Raw genomic sequence first — 15,384 nt, 5'->3', positions numbered from 1 at the left:
ATACAAAAACCAGTAACATCATTTTCAGTGAAACAGTTTCAAAATCAAATATCTGTTTAATGCTTTGTGCTTCACCTTCCACGTTGCATATTTTTGTTGACTATCACTTGTGCACACGGCATAATTACAACTGAAATTTCAAAACCTGGTGTTGCAGAAGACCTCAGCTGGCGAGCCACTAGTAGTAGATATGAGCATACTACAGGGGAGACTGAGCACATCATTCCAAGAACCATGGACAGTGTGAAATCCACGAGAAATGCACTGGGAAGAGCAAAATTACTGCTCAGTGAAAGGGTGGAAATTTAAGGGTGTTACCACAGAATGGCTGAGGCTGGAAGGAGCCTCTGGAGCACATCAGACAGCTTCTGGATGTCATCAAGGACAAGGAGTCCACAACCTCCCTGGGCAAAAAGTTTTTCCTTATATTCAGGCAGTGTAGTTATATAAAATATTCTATTCAGCAGCAAAACTGGATTAAGATGTTTCCATACACACAGCCCTTCCCAGCGCATCCATCTTTTCCTCCATGCATGCTGCTCAGGCCCCAGTTCTCAGTAGGGTGCAGCTATTGACAAAGCTGCACTATGTAGCAAATTGACGAATTGATCCAACTTTCAAAAGCTACAAAAAGACATTTCCTAAGGGAAGGAAAAAAAAAAAACCTCAAGATTTTCTTCCTCTTCTCGTTTCTTTTGGGGTTTTTTTTGGTTTTTAATCAAGCATCAATGGAATGATGATCAATCTGCAAACAGCAGCAGAGACACTGGATGGGACTATCAAAAGCCAGCTGCACCCCACATCCTGTAGCACCCTCAGTGCTGGTGTTACAAGCCAGGAGTTGTATTTTGTGGGTACTCAAATTAAGCCCGAAGTCTAAACTGAGCAAAACACTTGCACTGTGCAGAGGTGCAGGATATAGCAACCATGCATCCCCCCAACTTTCCACCTGAATATAGGTCAGGCCTGAAAATCCACGCACGTAACCTGACTCAGCCTCAGCTGGCGCTGAACCCGACACAGCCGCCAAGTTAATACGAGCCAAGAAGGCGGCCCCTGATTTGTTTCTTCTTTTCCATACACAAGTGTGAAAGGAGACACAGTTCAGTATTTCAGGGATGTTTTACAGCCATCCTGCGTGCTGCACATTGTGCTAAATGACAGCGCCGGGGAGGGGCAGGAATCTTTATATAGAACCGCGAGCAGTAACTCAGCCCCTGCCCGTCACGTGAATGCAGCCCTGCTGAACACAAACAGCATCTCTCTCTGGTATCGGGCACCGAGGCACAAAAGGCTCCACTTTGGATTTAAAAGACTTAAACTGACAAATGATGTTGTTTTTCTTCACCCAGCACGTCCCACTGCTTGTGTAACAGGTGGACTCATACATATGCAAAGATGATTCGAAGATACGGTTTCTAATCTGTGCTTTATGCCTGAACAATTTAAATGGCTTTCATCATGTAGACAGCATTGCCAGCTCCTTGCAAGTAGTCCCTTTACAATTTGAGGTTCCATAAGCAGTATTATTGTTTAGTGTGGGTTTCACATGAATTTAAAAAAAAAAAAAGCCACACTGAATTATTAAGAGAGATGCATTTTTAGATGGAAAATAAATGTCACGACTTATCTCCAGATGATATTTCAAGAAATTTAAGACGCACATTCCTCCATAAATGCCTCACACTGCAGAGAATATCCTACTCTAGCTCTAACCAAACATGATAAAGTAGAAGTAAACAGCAATAACCGAAAAAGCAAACATCAAGCACGATTAGCAGAACACACAGACCTCAGCTAGTGCCCCTACAGTCTTTGACTTCCAGTAGTTAACAAGTTAGTTGCTCCAAGACAATAATTTTAAATCAACCTGAGAATAAAATATTTCCATTTTCAGCACGTCGGTCCTGACATGTCTCATGAGCACATCTCTGCCACATCGGAATGGTGGCACCAACCGTGTGTTACCATTCACAAAGGACCAGAAACGCTACAGAGCTTTTGTGATCACTAGTTGGTTCCATCAAACTGGTAACCACTTCTCTATGGAAGTACGGACTGGTTTCCCAGTCCTCAGTGGGGTCCTTATCTTGCCATGGGGAGTACATCTTGGTCTGTTCACCTATGTAAAGTCCCTGTTTGAAATGTGCCAGCAGTGACTAGACACAAAGAGAAGAGAAGGTATCTTGTTTCTTTCTACCATACACCCTGGCAAGGATTCTTAAATATCACAGATTGCTTCTGACTATGCAGACACAGCTTTAAGTGGAAGTACACCCAGTAGTGCAGTCCTGATGCCAACATAGTTTTTGCCGTTTATATTTAGGTGAACTGGACTTCATCCTGAGTGAAAGAATAAACACAAGAAAATATTTGGGAAAAACTTACACTCCTTCCTTATTGAAGCCCCCTGGAAATGAAGCTTTAGCTTTCAGATTGAGAGTACTCCCTTACTTCTATTTTGGGGAGACTTCAGTCACCCCCTTGATTCCAATTCCTATAGAATTTGGCTGTAATTCGCCTGTACACTCGAAGGAGCCCAGCTCTGCGAGGTGAGGCTGCTTTATCATCCTCACTGGGCTCAGGGGAGGATGCAGAAACCAAAGAGGGGATGACCCAGCCCATGACAATCAGACAGTATTTCCAAAAAGAGCCTGGAGAACAACAGATGCCATAGTATTACAGAAGGATATGGTTACTCAGATGCTTATTCTCTCCCTCTTAACCCTAACGTATCCACGCAAGCAATTTTTGATGAAGCAACACGCATAACGTGTTTTATAATTACTTAAATAAGACATTTTGGTGGCATTTATCAGCCACCATTTTCCAACTTTTACTTTTCACAAGGCCCCTACTAGCAAAACAACCTTTTATCTGGGTAGAAGTCAGGGGAGACACTTCTTCGGGCATGAATTAGAGCAGATTTATGACAGAAGTAGAAAAACTGAAGAGCTGGATTCTTTCTTCCCAATTTCAGTCTAACATAGTCCTAGATACTCAATTTGCTTCAGCTCTAAAAAAGTAGAGAGGAACAAGTTGGCAGATGAGGTCTGGAGTTATTTCTGGCATATCCTGAAGCAGAATGCCTCATAAAGGAAGTTAAATCTGAAACTATATGTATTTTTTACCAGAAGTAACCAATTACAATCATGATTAGCAAAAGCATACCTGAAGCAACACACATACAAATTTGACATTTTGAATGATGTGCAACAGACCTAACACTGCAGGTAGTATTTTCCTGTCAAAATAGACAGAAAAGCATTCAGTGGGCCAGCCAAAACCAGACCATGACCTAGGAATGACAAACAGCATTATACAATAACAGGACTTCAGACTGAAATTCCAGAAGCTTCAGAGATACTATGGTCTTTGCATGATCTTCAGGACAGAAAAAAGCCCAGCATATTTCTTGAATAGTACAAAGAGCTGGTGCATGAACCAGCCTAGATTCCTCCTAGAATGACAGAGATAAGAAAGAGCTCAGGCTTCCTATACATATTGTGTACTACGGAGGGAAAACTGTTACGGACATGGTTACCAGGAGTTACCAGATGTGTAAAAGGTCCAGCAGTTAAAGATGAAATTAAACACACAGCTTCTTCACTCACTTTTCCGTAAGATGACCCAGTCACCCTGCTGGGCTGCACAGCGTCCTTGGTGGGACAAAGCAGAGGCCACAGGCTGACCTGCAGAGCTGATGAAGAAATACCAGACTAGCCAGAAGCCCTAAGTCTTCCTCAGAAGTACCATCAGCAAACAACACCAGTTAAGCATCACTGTGCTCAAGAAGGAAAGGTGTCTGGGCTAAGCAAACAGAAATACCTTCAGCCTCTGCAGACAAAGATGTTGTCCCTGCGTGCCACCGTGCTCCTGAAGTCATCGCCTCTGGGGGTCAAAGATAGCAGCCTGTGAAACTCTCAATAAACCACACAGTTTCCACAGGCTTTCTGATGGCAGCACAAAGGCACAGACACACACATCTAGTCCTCCTGTACTCTTCACCTAGCACCATGACACAAAGAGCAAATCCAGGTACCATGACTGGCCAGGGAGGCAAAAGCAAAACAACCAGAGCCAAGAGCAGCCATCCCAACAAAACCTCCCTGTGACAACTGGGTTTGCCCTCTAAGTAGGAAAAGGCATTTCATTAGCTGCAACTTAGTATGCTGGAAAACATGGATTCAAATACATTAAAATCACATACGGAATTACAAATAATAATTAAAAAAAAAAAACACTAAAGGGGAGGGAATGAATCAATATTCACAGATTTGTTAACTAATAATATACACCACAATACCTATCCTATCTACTGTATGAAAGACTAAAAGGAAATATACAACTAAAGCAGGAAAATAAAACAGTAGCTGGTCTTACTGCGACTTTTTTAGTTGTTGCGTACAGTCCTCACCTCCCCGAAGTATCAAGGAACAGAATGCAAGGAGGATTAACTTCCAGAAGAAGTGGGTGATTTCTTATTCTTTATCCAAATGATCAAAAGGGACAATATGTGAAGGCCAATGATCAAGCTATCCATAATAAATTCTAAGAGAGCCTTTTAAAATGTTATTTTTCTGCCACTTTATGCTCATTCAGAAGCCCCAGAGCTACAGGTAAATATATGAGTAGCCATTATTTAAACAAGTATTATCAGAGCGGCTGCATCTGATATCCCCTCAAACCGAAATGTATGCACATCCTTACAGTGTTCAATATTGATTTAAAATAAATCACTACTACAAGTAAATGTCAAGTCATCACTAGTAAACTACTGAAAACATACTAAACCTGAAGTTCTCAACTGTTGTAGCGGTTTCTGAAGTTACCAGGAAAAGACCATAATACTGGACTAAAACATTTATAAAATGTCACTACAAAAGTACTTATCATACTTAAACTGGTATATTTCTAGTCAAGGGTGGATCCAGTGGTTTACATATCTATCTAAATAGACAAACTTCTTATATTCAGTAGTTTTTAGAAAGGAGCCTTCTATCAAGTCTACTAGTGGGTAGATATTTTTCAGAAAGCTGTTGAGACTTCTTTGGCATGCAAGTGTTTTAGTGGTTTTTTTTTCAGTCTTATTAATACTTTCTGTCTTATCTCCAATCTGAATTTGTCTAATCTCCATTCCTAGGAGTTGGATCTTCTTGTGTTTTTGACTGCTAACACTGCACTAACTTTGCACTGTAAGTATTCCTCCCTTCCCCAACACAACGTGTGCCAAATAATCAAAATAAATTCCCCATCTTTCTCCTGGTTAACAACGCTTATTAGGACTGCTTTTATCCCCAATGTCCATGTCTTTGCTCTTAGTCACTCTTAAAGATCTATTCCAAACTGCTGTGTCAAATTCTCCCGAATGAAATGTATACTTGTATGACTGAAGTCAGAGTTTGTAAGAGACACAGATAAAACCTTGTCACTGGAATGTGTCAAATGCGTTAGCTACATAAAGTTCATAAACATAAAATGCAAGACTCTTTTTTCACCATTATAAAAAACCCCATGAAATTTAATTCCTGCTAGTCCCACCATTGTTGCTCAAGGCAACAAACCAACCTTCTCCTTTACAACATGGAGCTGATGAGATGTAGAGATAAAAGTATTGCCAATCATTTTTTGCCTTCTTAAAAATAAAAAAGAGTCCAACAGTATTTTTTAATTTTTTCCTAAAAAAAGTTAACCCCTCACTTCACAACACTTAGAAAAACTTACACCACCTTCTAAACAATGTATTAATTATTTTTAGACTAAAATACATGGCAAATGAAACTGGGCTCTTCCAGTGAATTCAGCAGAGGGGTTTGTCCTTGTCATCATTCAGTAAAGAGAAGGGATGTTCCTGCATTTTGCTGCTTCTCTACATAATTGTTGCTTGTTCATTCTCAGGCATCTGTCAAAGAAGTCTAGCATTTAAAACACAATTTCCATTTTAAGATTCTTTACCAAAGTTGAACTGTCCACATGTCACCACAATGCCATCATTTTATTTGTTCAGGCATTCAACAAAAGTATTATCCCATTATTTAAATAACATTTCTTTCAACAACAGACGCACAGCACGCGAAATACTACATTTTGTGCATTCTCCTCGCAATTATAACAATTAAAAATATGAGTTAAGATGACCAAGGGTATCCCCTTGGTGAAGTTTCATCATTTGCTATGACCTTGAGGCATGTAGCTGAATGAGACTGTAGTTATGCAGTGTATGTATTTCAGAAGGAAACTGTACAATTTCAGAACTGTTCCGTAATAAGATACCAGAATCCCAAAGACATATTTGGTCTATTTTCTCATGAAATGGTAATAGATGCAATAGCCCTGTAATCATCCTGCTAATACTCCGTAACTCTATCTGGAGGGGGCACACAGAGGGGACAGTCCAGGCCTCTTTCTATGAAGAGACTGTTGCCAGGATCTCTGTATTTTGCCAGGCTGTTTATGGACACGTGGACATCTCCACATTAGGAAAAAGAATCTCAGCATGATTCATTTGGGTCCCTAAGTCCACAAAATGTCTCTGAACTTTTGCTAGCCCAGACAGACTTTCAACCATCAGCAAAAAGGCAGGCTCCAGGACTGACACTCCAGTATTTGTCACAGGGTTCATTAAGGAACACTTTCCTGGCTTCTGCACAGCTCCTACCAGACCAGACTTAGAAGATCTTGATTTGATATTTTAATCTTACATACAGGGTAAGTCAAGATTCAAATGAAGAAATCACAGATGTCATAGCATGGAGGTATGATTTCTGGATCCAGAGAGAAACGGGACCAAACACAGGTCCTCACATCCATTTCTACTTCAATATAAACAGATAAGATTGAAGAATCCCTTCTTCCCCTCAACTGTCACAACTGCAGACCCAGCCATACGTGTAAAAGCAAACACCACCTCAAGCATCCCAAAAGATGGCCTATTGATGGTCCAATTCAGTCTTAGGAAATCAAACAGTCCCTTCAAAAGTCATAGGAAACACCTTTCCTTCCAAGTTATCAAGATACTTCATAAGAGTTCTTTCTTTCTCTAGTCATCCAACCATTTCACATGACACTCTTAAAAAGAGGTTGTTGAGAACAGACATTGTATGCTTTTCAACATTAATTTCTGCTATAAAATAATGTGACAACTACCTACACCCCAGCACTTAATGCTGCTCGAAGCACTGCACGTTATATGTCAAATAGACTGTATGTCCATCACACTGCCAAGGACCAGCAACCGATTGTGTTTGGGACTCTGAGAAGCACCATGGCACAGCTTGGTCCATGCTCCAAGAACCACCACAGGCTGGTAGGACTCCACACAACCTGGGGGCAGGAGCCTCCTCTTCTGCAGCCAAAGCCATGGACGTGGTCTCCCCAGCATCTGTCTCAAGCTGAATTGCTTTGACAATTCCTATTCCTACATTTGCTTCTTTATCGCAGGAGATCACGATGTCCCCATCAAGTTTCATACATGTTTTAAAGTTATACTTAATCCTAGCGATAAATACTACTGGAGCTAGCAAACCAGAAGCCCTAGCTAACGTTACTGAAATAAAAACCACCCCACAACTGTTTGATTTACACAGGCCCAAAGGAGAGAATCAGGGGTGCTGCTGAGCATCAGCAAAGGCTCCAAAGCAGCAGCTGCACCCAGAGCCCGCGGAGGGGCGGCTGCCTGCACCGAATTTCCCCAGAAGAAAGGGGAAAAAAGGAGGTGGAGGAGGAGAGAAGGCATAATGGGATCATCAGGAGTTTGGCAAAAACGAAGCTCACCCACCGGGAAGGTAGAGGAATATACATGCATAATTTTACAGGGATTAAGAGTTTGTGTCAAATCTCTGATGTGCCGTGGTGAATTCTTATACCGCAGTGAGTCATCTTGTCTGACAGCTGCCGGGGAATTAAAGCAGTTATTTTTAAAAAATTATATGTCCTGCTTGACACGTTATACAAATAGCCTCTTAAAAAATTAAAATGCAGTCAATGCATTTTTAAGTATAGAAGAGCTATGGTACATTTAGGATTCTCTGTACCACACCACAAACATCCATTCTGAGCTATGAAAACCTAAAGGAGTCTATTGATGTCCCTTCAGAGGAACATTGATCTTTCTACTGCTCCCAATCCAAATCCTGCATCAAAAATTAGTTTCTTGTATCTGCCTTTTACACGGCACAAAAATATTTTTCCCTGAGAAAAATTAAACACAAAGGAAAGAGGTGTGCTAAATCTGAATCCTTTCAATACCAAAGGATATTGGGTTTGCTAGAATAAAGACTATTTGGATGAAAACGACAACACTCCCTTACAATAACCAAGGTCAATACCATTCAGGAGCGAAGCAGCAGGTTGAGTCCCAGCCACAGGTGTGTTGGTTTGGCAGGGGAAGCGTCTGCTCCCCGCGCTGTGCAGCTGGATCACGCAGACGTGCCCCGAAGCTGCAAAGAGCAGCTCCTCACAACCCGCCTCCCCATTACGAACACACTGCTTACCGCCTGTTTTGCCTATAAAACTGACACCCCACCAGCAATTTTCACACGTCCTTGGGAAGAGTTTTTTGAGGATATCTGTTGTGTAATACAGCACAGATCATCTGAATCATCTATTAAGTGTAACCCCTGGGCATCCACGCTGCTCAACGTCAGCTGGCAATAAAGGTGTATTTACATGATGCCTTCGGGACAGCTGTTCCGGGAACATCCTGGAGATTTGCATAGTCTATTTTACAAGGCATTAAAAATGCACTTCAACTGAATGAGTGGCAGAGAATCCTTTTGACACACCACCACTCATGAAAAGCCCTCAAGTCCAAACAGCACAGTAAAGTGGATAGGCATTAAAAAACAACAAAAAAAAGAGATTACTTCAAAGTCCAGTGCCTTAAAATGCAAATGGGTATTATTCGAGTGAATTTAACCTGTTTTAAAATAATCATGTTACTGTCCCTCTCCAACTTGAGAACCATCCAAGAAACAAACAGCTGATGAGAGGAGCTTAAAAAGAAAGAAAAGTTTCTATTACCAGCGCTCTTGACTTCATCATAATTCCCATACTATTTGGTATATTTTCTTAAAGCCTTAGATCTTGTACGCAGCTTACACAAAAATTTCAGCGTTATGTATTTTGAGCAAATCAGTCCTCTCTCGGCCAGAAAAAAAAGAACTAAAACCATGAGCCAACTGCACCCTTATGGGTCAAAAAACAACACAAAGTAAATGTGAGTATTGAATTTCTTAGTTCACTTCTCACCTAAACTCAGAGAGTATTAACACTTTGTCATTGCACAGGTGATACCCACTTGCTAAGCAGTGCACTATCTCTCAAGGAGTGAATTAAAAGGATGACTTTGCGTCCCAAATCACAGAAGTGTGGTAGTTATTGAAATTTTCACACTTTGAAGCCTCTCCACAGGTGAAGAGTCAGCTGGCAAATGTTACGGAGAAATAATAACTAGAGGAGCTAACTACGGATCTCTGGCCCCAACCCTGTGACTACATGCAGACAACGAAAGACAGAACTTATACCAAATAAAATAATAAATCTGGCCAGAAAATGACCCAATCAACCCAAACAATATTACCTAATATAATCAAGCTAGTCAACACAACGAAAGCTGAGGATAAGATTAATTAGCTGAGTGCATGTCCAGTACCTTTGGGAATAAACCCTCAGTCATTAAAGATCTGATGACACTTTTTTGGAAGTGCTCTTTGGATAAAAGTTCAGACTTCAAAAAAAACAAAGCCTGCTATGCCTTGTATGTTTAAAATGGAAGAGGACTGGAAGTATAGTATGGAATATAAGGAGAATAGTTTGCGAACAGGATGGTTTTCACATTTTCCATGTGGCGTCTGTGGTTCTTTAAGTGTTTCTGCTATGTTATCTGACACTCGGATAAAATACTGGAAGAACTACAGAGCATCTTTTGCCAATTAATTTTGGTTCAGGAAGTAATTGGAAGGGCAATATAACCCTGTACACCCTTAAATTGAGGGGAAAATGAGAAAAGTATTTGTGGGCTTTTTATTTAAATTCTGAAGTGCTTTTAAGAATGGAGGGGTTGTAGAATTACAATTTTTTTAATAAGACAGCACATTTCAGGACTCTTGGTTTTATTAAATCAGTTCTTCAGTTAACAACCCCCAAGCTATTCTAAAAAACAAGATGATTCATCTATTTCCACCCAGTACAATTTTATATATCGTTAGAAAAGTAAAGCCTCGTAAAATTCTAAGCGGCCCTAAAGAACAACTACTGCAGAGTGACATGTTGATTGCATCAGCCTAGAAGGGCTACAGTTCTGAGCAACACAAGCTCTAGTACACTCAGTGGAAACTACTACAGAGTGTCAAAAGAACGCGTATGTAACGTGCCAGCATCAGGCACGTTCACTCGAACACAGCAAAACAAACCTCTTCAAAATATCAGGTGGGACAAGGATGATTCCACAACTTTTAATACTCATTTAAACCGATGATGTGCCTCTGTGTTCTGAGAAACACAGAAGTATTTTCCCCCTCCCAAAATGAAGTGAAAACACCACAAAGAAGCACGGTGTTGATGCTTTAAGCTGAATATGACGTGATGTGCCAACACACGAGGGTGACAGTCATTCTCAGCACCCTCAGGGCCAGGCCACCTCCCTCGCCCACCGCGGGGCAATGGAGCTGCTGAGTAGTTCTGACTCTGATCCACACCTTCTACATCCTAACAGTGAAACTAACAAAATCTAAAATGGTTATCCTACTTTGCATCCATAGTACCTTTTAAATAGCTATGTTTAAAACAAAAAAGCACATTGAGACCACAACAAAGGGGAGGTAGAAGGCATGTGGCTCACCCGCAAAAACCAAGGGGTTAGGATTGCCACAATCGTAGCAGAATATAAAAAAAACACCTTCCCAACACACCGCTCCTCCCTCTCAAACAACGAGCAGTGCAGAACTGCCCAAACGCTCATGCACGAAAAGGCACTTTGCCCTATCGCCCAAAAAGCACATGCTACTCATTCAGCAGCCACCTCCTGAGGTTCTCCTGCCAGCATCCCCGCTGCGAGAGAGGCTGTGCCTGGTGCGCAGCTCGACAGGGAACGTGGAATTTGGCTACAAGGGGGGGAAAAACACCACAGCCAAATTTAAACGCATGATGACTACCAGTGCAGGCTGTAATTATAACATCTGCACAGTGCCCGCTGTGCTGGTGACACAGTGCGAGCTGTCTGGTCACACAGACACCAGCTATTTCACGTTAGGCTTTCAGACGCAGTGCATGGGTAGGACCCGCGCTATCTCACAGGACACTTCCAAGAGGAAGGAGGCAGCTTTAGCTCACAGCCAAGAAGCGATCTTGGAACAATCCTGCCGGCACTCCCCTCTTTTCCACAAAGCAGCAGCAGCTTTCTTTCAGAAGCTGTTCCTAAAGCTGCACTGTCTGTAACAGGTTTTGGCACCGGAGAACCGGGTTGCTTGGCTACAAGTGGCATCTGTAAGACCCACAGCATTCAGCATCACCAGAACTGAAAAACTCCGGCTCACGAACAATACAACAAACCGATTCAGGCATCCAGCATTTGAAAAGCATTTTCCTAGCAAGTCTGACTCGGGAAAGCGCTTTAAGAAGGGGCACAATTTACAGCAGTCACTCAGCTCCCAACATTATCAATGAGACCCAAAGGCATGTTTAAACATGCAGCCGCCCGTCTGCTGCCTTCAACAGTTTCCTGCTTCATGAAGGCAGCAGAGACACCCCAACACGTCATGAGCATAACACGTGTTAAAACCTCAGTCTTATGAACTTTTATGTACATGAATGGGTGTATGTCAGTGAACGTACTCCACTGAACCCAGAGGACTGGCTCATTAAGGTCAAGTTAAGCACATATGCAAGGTGCTGCAAGTTCAGGGTGAAAGACACACAAAGCTGCCTTGAAAACCATCTAACTTCGAGATCGCATAGCCAGAGTATGACCAGCCTTCTACAGCACAACAAAGCCGTAACAATTACCGATCCCACTATCTGTAAGGATTAGTTTTGGGAACACGCCAGTAATTGCAACATGGGTGCCTAAAGGTAGCAGCTCGAAGCAGTGAACGATTTCATTTTCTCACTGAGCACTGTAATGTTCTTAACTAAGAGCACAGCAAGAGCAGCTTGGGGGAAGACTCTGAAACCAGGCTGCTGACCCTTTCTCCACCCACATCCCAATTCCAACTGATTTTCAATCAGGCTGCCACAGTCAGAAAACATGAGCCATCTCGTTTTCCGGGTGTAACTTCAGGGGCACAGAAGGAAAAATATTGTCAAAGGGCTAAATTCATTCCAGCTCTAGCTGCAGGGCAGTCACAGCAGCGCAGATACAGATGCCCAACTGCAAACCACGTCCCACTTCCTCAGAGCCTTCTTGGATCACGCTCGCAGCAACAGCAACTGCACCGTAAAGCTATATTACAACTTCAGCGCACCGAATTAGCCTATTTCTTACTGAAGGTCTATGGCAGTTTGATTTTGGCCTTCTGCAAGCATTTACCAGCAGCTGTTTTAATTAGCATCTTGTTGGTGTGTAGACACACCAAGAAGCATTTCCTGCACAAAGCGAGAAGATCACGTATACTGTGATATAAACAGTCCTTCCTCCCACCCTCACTATCACAGATAAGGGCCAATGGACGGGCAGTGCATCACAGAAGGCAATATTGTATTTAACTCCTCTTATTTCGGGTTTTCAGGGCACTCTCAGGGAGGGGGAGGCACAGAAATTAGCACCACAAGCAATCCCAGTAGCTCATTCTCTTCACCCTCAAAGCGTTAAAAGGAAAATACAATGTCAACATCAGCTCCTCCCTGCTGATGAAACTGGCTCGAGCGCATTTTACTTTCTGGCTTGGAGCCCTTACAAACCGTTACAAAAAGACAGAAAGACAGACAGACAGCTCAATGTATCGACCACTTCCAATAACTAATTTGGGACACGCTGGGTCATTTGCCCCTTCTGTTAAGTGCTGTGGCCTCTTGGTGGTGAATGAAACCGAATATTTGTCTTTTTCTATTTAAAAATAAGGAGGGCAGCTAACAGCAATTTGCATTTCAGGAAAGAGCCAAGCCTGGCATCAGTACATACAAATACTCCCTGCTCTCTTCCTCTGGGAGGAACAAATTACATCTGATCCACTAAAATCGCCTCCAAGGCGATGGCACTCCGGGCGCCCGATCCCCACCAGCAGGGACCCTGACAGGCGCCGATCGCGCCGTGTCCGCCGGTCCTTCCCGGAGCTGCAGCCCGGCTGGGAGCGGCGGGCGGGCCGGGGCTCCTGCGCATCCCCCGGCCACGGCAGCGGCGACATGCGGGCTGCACGGGAGCAACCAACCACGCCGAGAAAACCACCACAAGCTTTCAATTATACACATTACAAAAAAAAAAATTAAAATAAATCCCGCAATTTAAAAAAAAAAATCGTTTCCTCCAAGCGACCTCGCTAGCATTGTCCAAAACGACCTTATCATGGGGTATTTTGTTGCAACCGACACACATGCTGCGCGGACTCCGCGGCGAGCCCCTCGATCCAGCCCAAGAGCAGCATTTCTGCGGGCAGGTACACGGCGGATCTCCGCGAAGCTGCGTTTTCTTGGCAGGGCAGGGGCCCCTCCGAGCCAGCCCCACGGATTTTTCCACCTCCCCGCACTCCAGCCCCGCTGCCAGAGCCCCCCTCCCGCCCCCGCCAGCGGGGAATTCACAGGTAGAACAAAACATCCGCGCCGGTATCCTCCGCCAGCCCGCCGGCGGCAGCGGGGGGGACCGTCAGGGGAGCCCGCGGCCGCCATGGGGCCGGGGCGAGCGGCGCGGCCCCCGGCAGGGCCGCGGGGTGTAGGGGGAGCGGCCCGGGGGCACCGCGCCGCACGGCCGCGCCAACCGCCGCCCGCCCCGCCCGCCGCCCCGTTACCTTCGGAGAGCTCCAGCTCCAGCTCGGCCAGCCGGGCCCGCACCTCCAGCGGCAGGGACACGCTCTCCAGGCTGCGGTCCGCCATGCTCGCGCGGCGCGGACGGGCGCTCCGCTCCTCTGGCTGCCCCGCGCTCCCCCTTTGTCCGCGGCTGAGCGGGGAGAGCGAAGGCGGCGGGGCCGCGGCGGGTGGCTGAGTCCTCCCCGCGGTCTCAGCCGGGCATGCAGGGGGGAAGGCGGGCGGGCGGTCCGCGCGGGGGGACGGGGCGCGGAGGGAGGGAATGCGGAGGTTTCTCCTCTCCTCCCCTCTCCTCCTCCTCCTCCTTCGCCGCCTCCTTCAGCGGGGCCCCGCCATGGCTGCTCCCGCCGCCGCCGCCCGCCCGCGATCGCTCCGCATCGGCTCCCCGCCGCGCCCGGCCCGGCCCAGCCCAACCCACTCCCCCCGCCGCCCCGCACCGCGGCGGCGGCTCCCGCCTCTCCCCTCCTCGCCGCGCCCCGGCCCCGGCCCGCTCCTCCCCGCCCGGCTCGGGCTGGCGGCGGCGCCCGGCGCTGCGGTGCCGCTGCCGCGACTGCTGCTGGCGGCACCGCGCTGTCACCGGCACGTGACCGCGCCGCCCCGCGCCCCCGCCGCCGGCCCCCAGGGGGCGCCCCAGCGGCGCTCCGCGGCCGCGCAATGGGCCGGGCCGCCCCGGGGCCGCGGCCGCTGCCCGCCCGCCCGGGGGCCGGGTGAGGGTGCCCCGCGCTTCGCACGTGTGCAGCGGCGCCGGGGCGAGGCCGGGGGAGCGCTCTGACACTTATTCATCCCAGCAGCGCTCCCTGGAAGGAGATCTGCGGGTCCCCGTTTCACCGAGAAGGGCGGGGAAGGAGCGTCGTGCTCAAGGCCGGCAGTCGTTCTACACCAGACAGACAACAGCTCCGATGCCCTGCGCCGCGTCTGCCTTCCCCACCTGCTTCCACCACTGCCAGCGAATCCCTGTTTGCACCTATATGCTCTGCATTCAGCCAGTGGTGGACTCGATAAGTTAACAGCTGAACTCGATCCAACCTAAACTCAACTCTTCTCTTCTCTTCTCTTCTCTTCTCTTCTCTTCTCTTCTCTTCTCTTCTCTTCTCTTCTCTTCTCTTCTCTTCTCTTCTCTTCTCTTCTCTTCTCTTCCCTTCCCTTCCCTTCCCTTCCCTTCCCTTCCCTTCCCTTCCCTTCCCTTCCCTTCTCTTCTCCCTTTCCTTTCCCTCAATTCCAAACAAGCCGTGGCAATTCTGACCCACATTTCCATGCAAGAGTAGCATAATCTTGATATAATAAAAGAGCTGAGTTGACAATATGTTGTGTCAATGCTCAGCACTGACACTGAGCCTGTATCTGGAGAATGTGGTAAAAAGGACTGACCCACCGGGACTCTTAATTGCACTGCTGCAGGGTAAGAAGGGATTGTTTTGAAAACATTTAATG

At 45.8% G+C, this 15,384-nt stretch overlaps 1 protein-coding gene across 1 annotated transcript in view; it reads right to left on the bottom strand.

Annotated features, from left to right (window-relative positions):
* The window catches only part of DIP2C (disco interacting protein 2 homolog C), a gene marked incomplete at both ends in the record, with an annotated part of 321,625 nt that extends 307,603 nt beyond the window's left edge, over window positions 1-14,022 (bottom strand). Inside the window, one exon of the mRNA XM_080340151.1 lies at window positions 13,938-14,022. Coding sequence (XP_080196277.1) covers window positions 13,938-14,022 — 85 coding nt within the window. The remainder of the gene's footprint in view (window positions 1-13,937) is intronic.
* Between the last annotated feature and the right edge of the window lie 1,362 nt (window positions 14,023-15,384).

Source organism: Nesoenas mayeri (assembly GCF_963082525.1).
Source record: "Nesoenas mayeri genome assembly, chromosome: 2".
In the NCBI taxonomy this organism is placed as follows: domain Eukaryota; kingdom Metazoa; phylum Chordata; class Aves; order Columbiformes; family Columbidae; genus Nesoenas; species Nesoenas mayeri.
The sequence above is the reverse complement of the archived record's forward strand: the minus strand, read 5'-3'. Positions and strand labels throughout refer to the sequence as shown.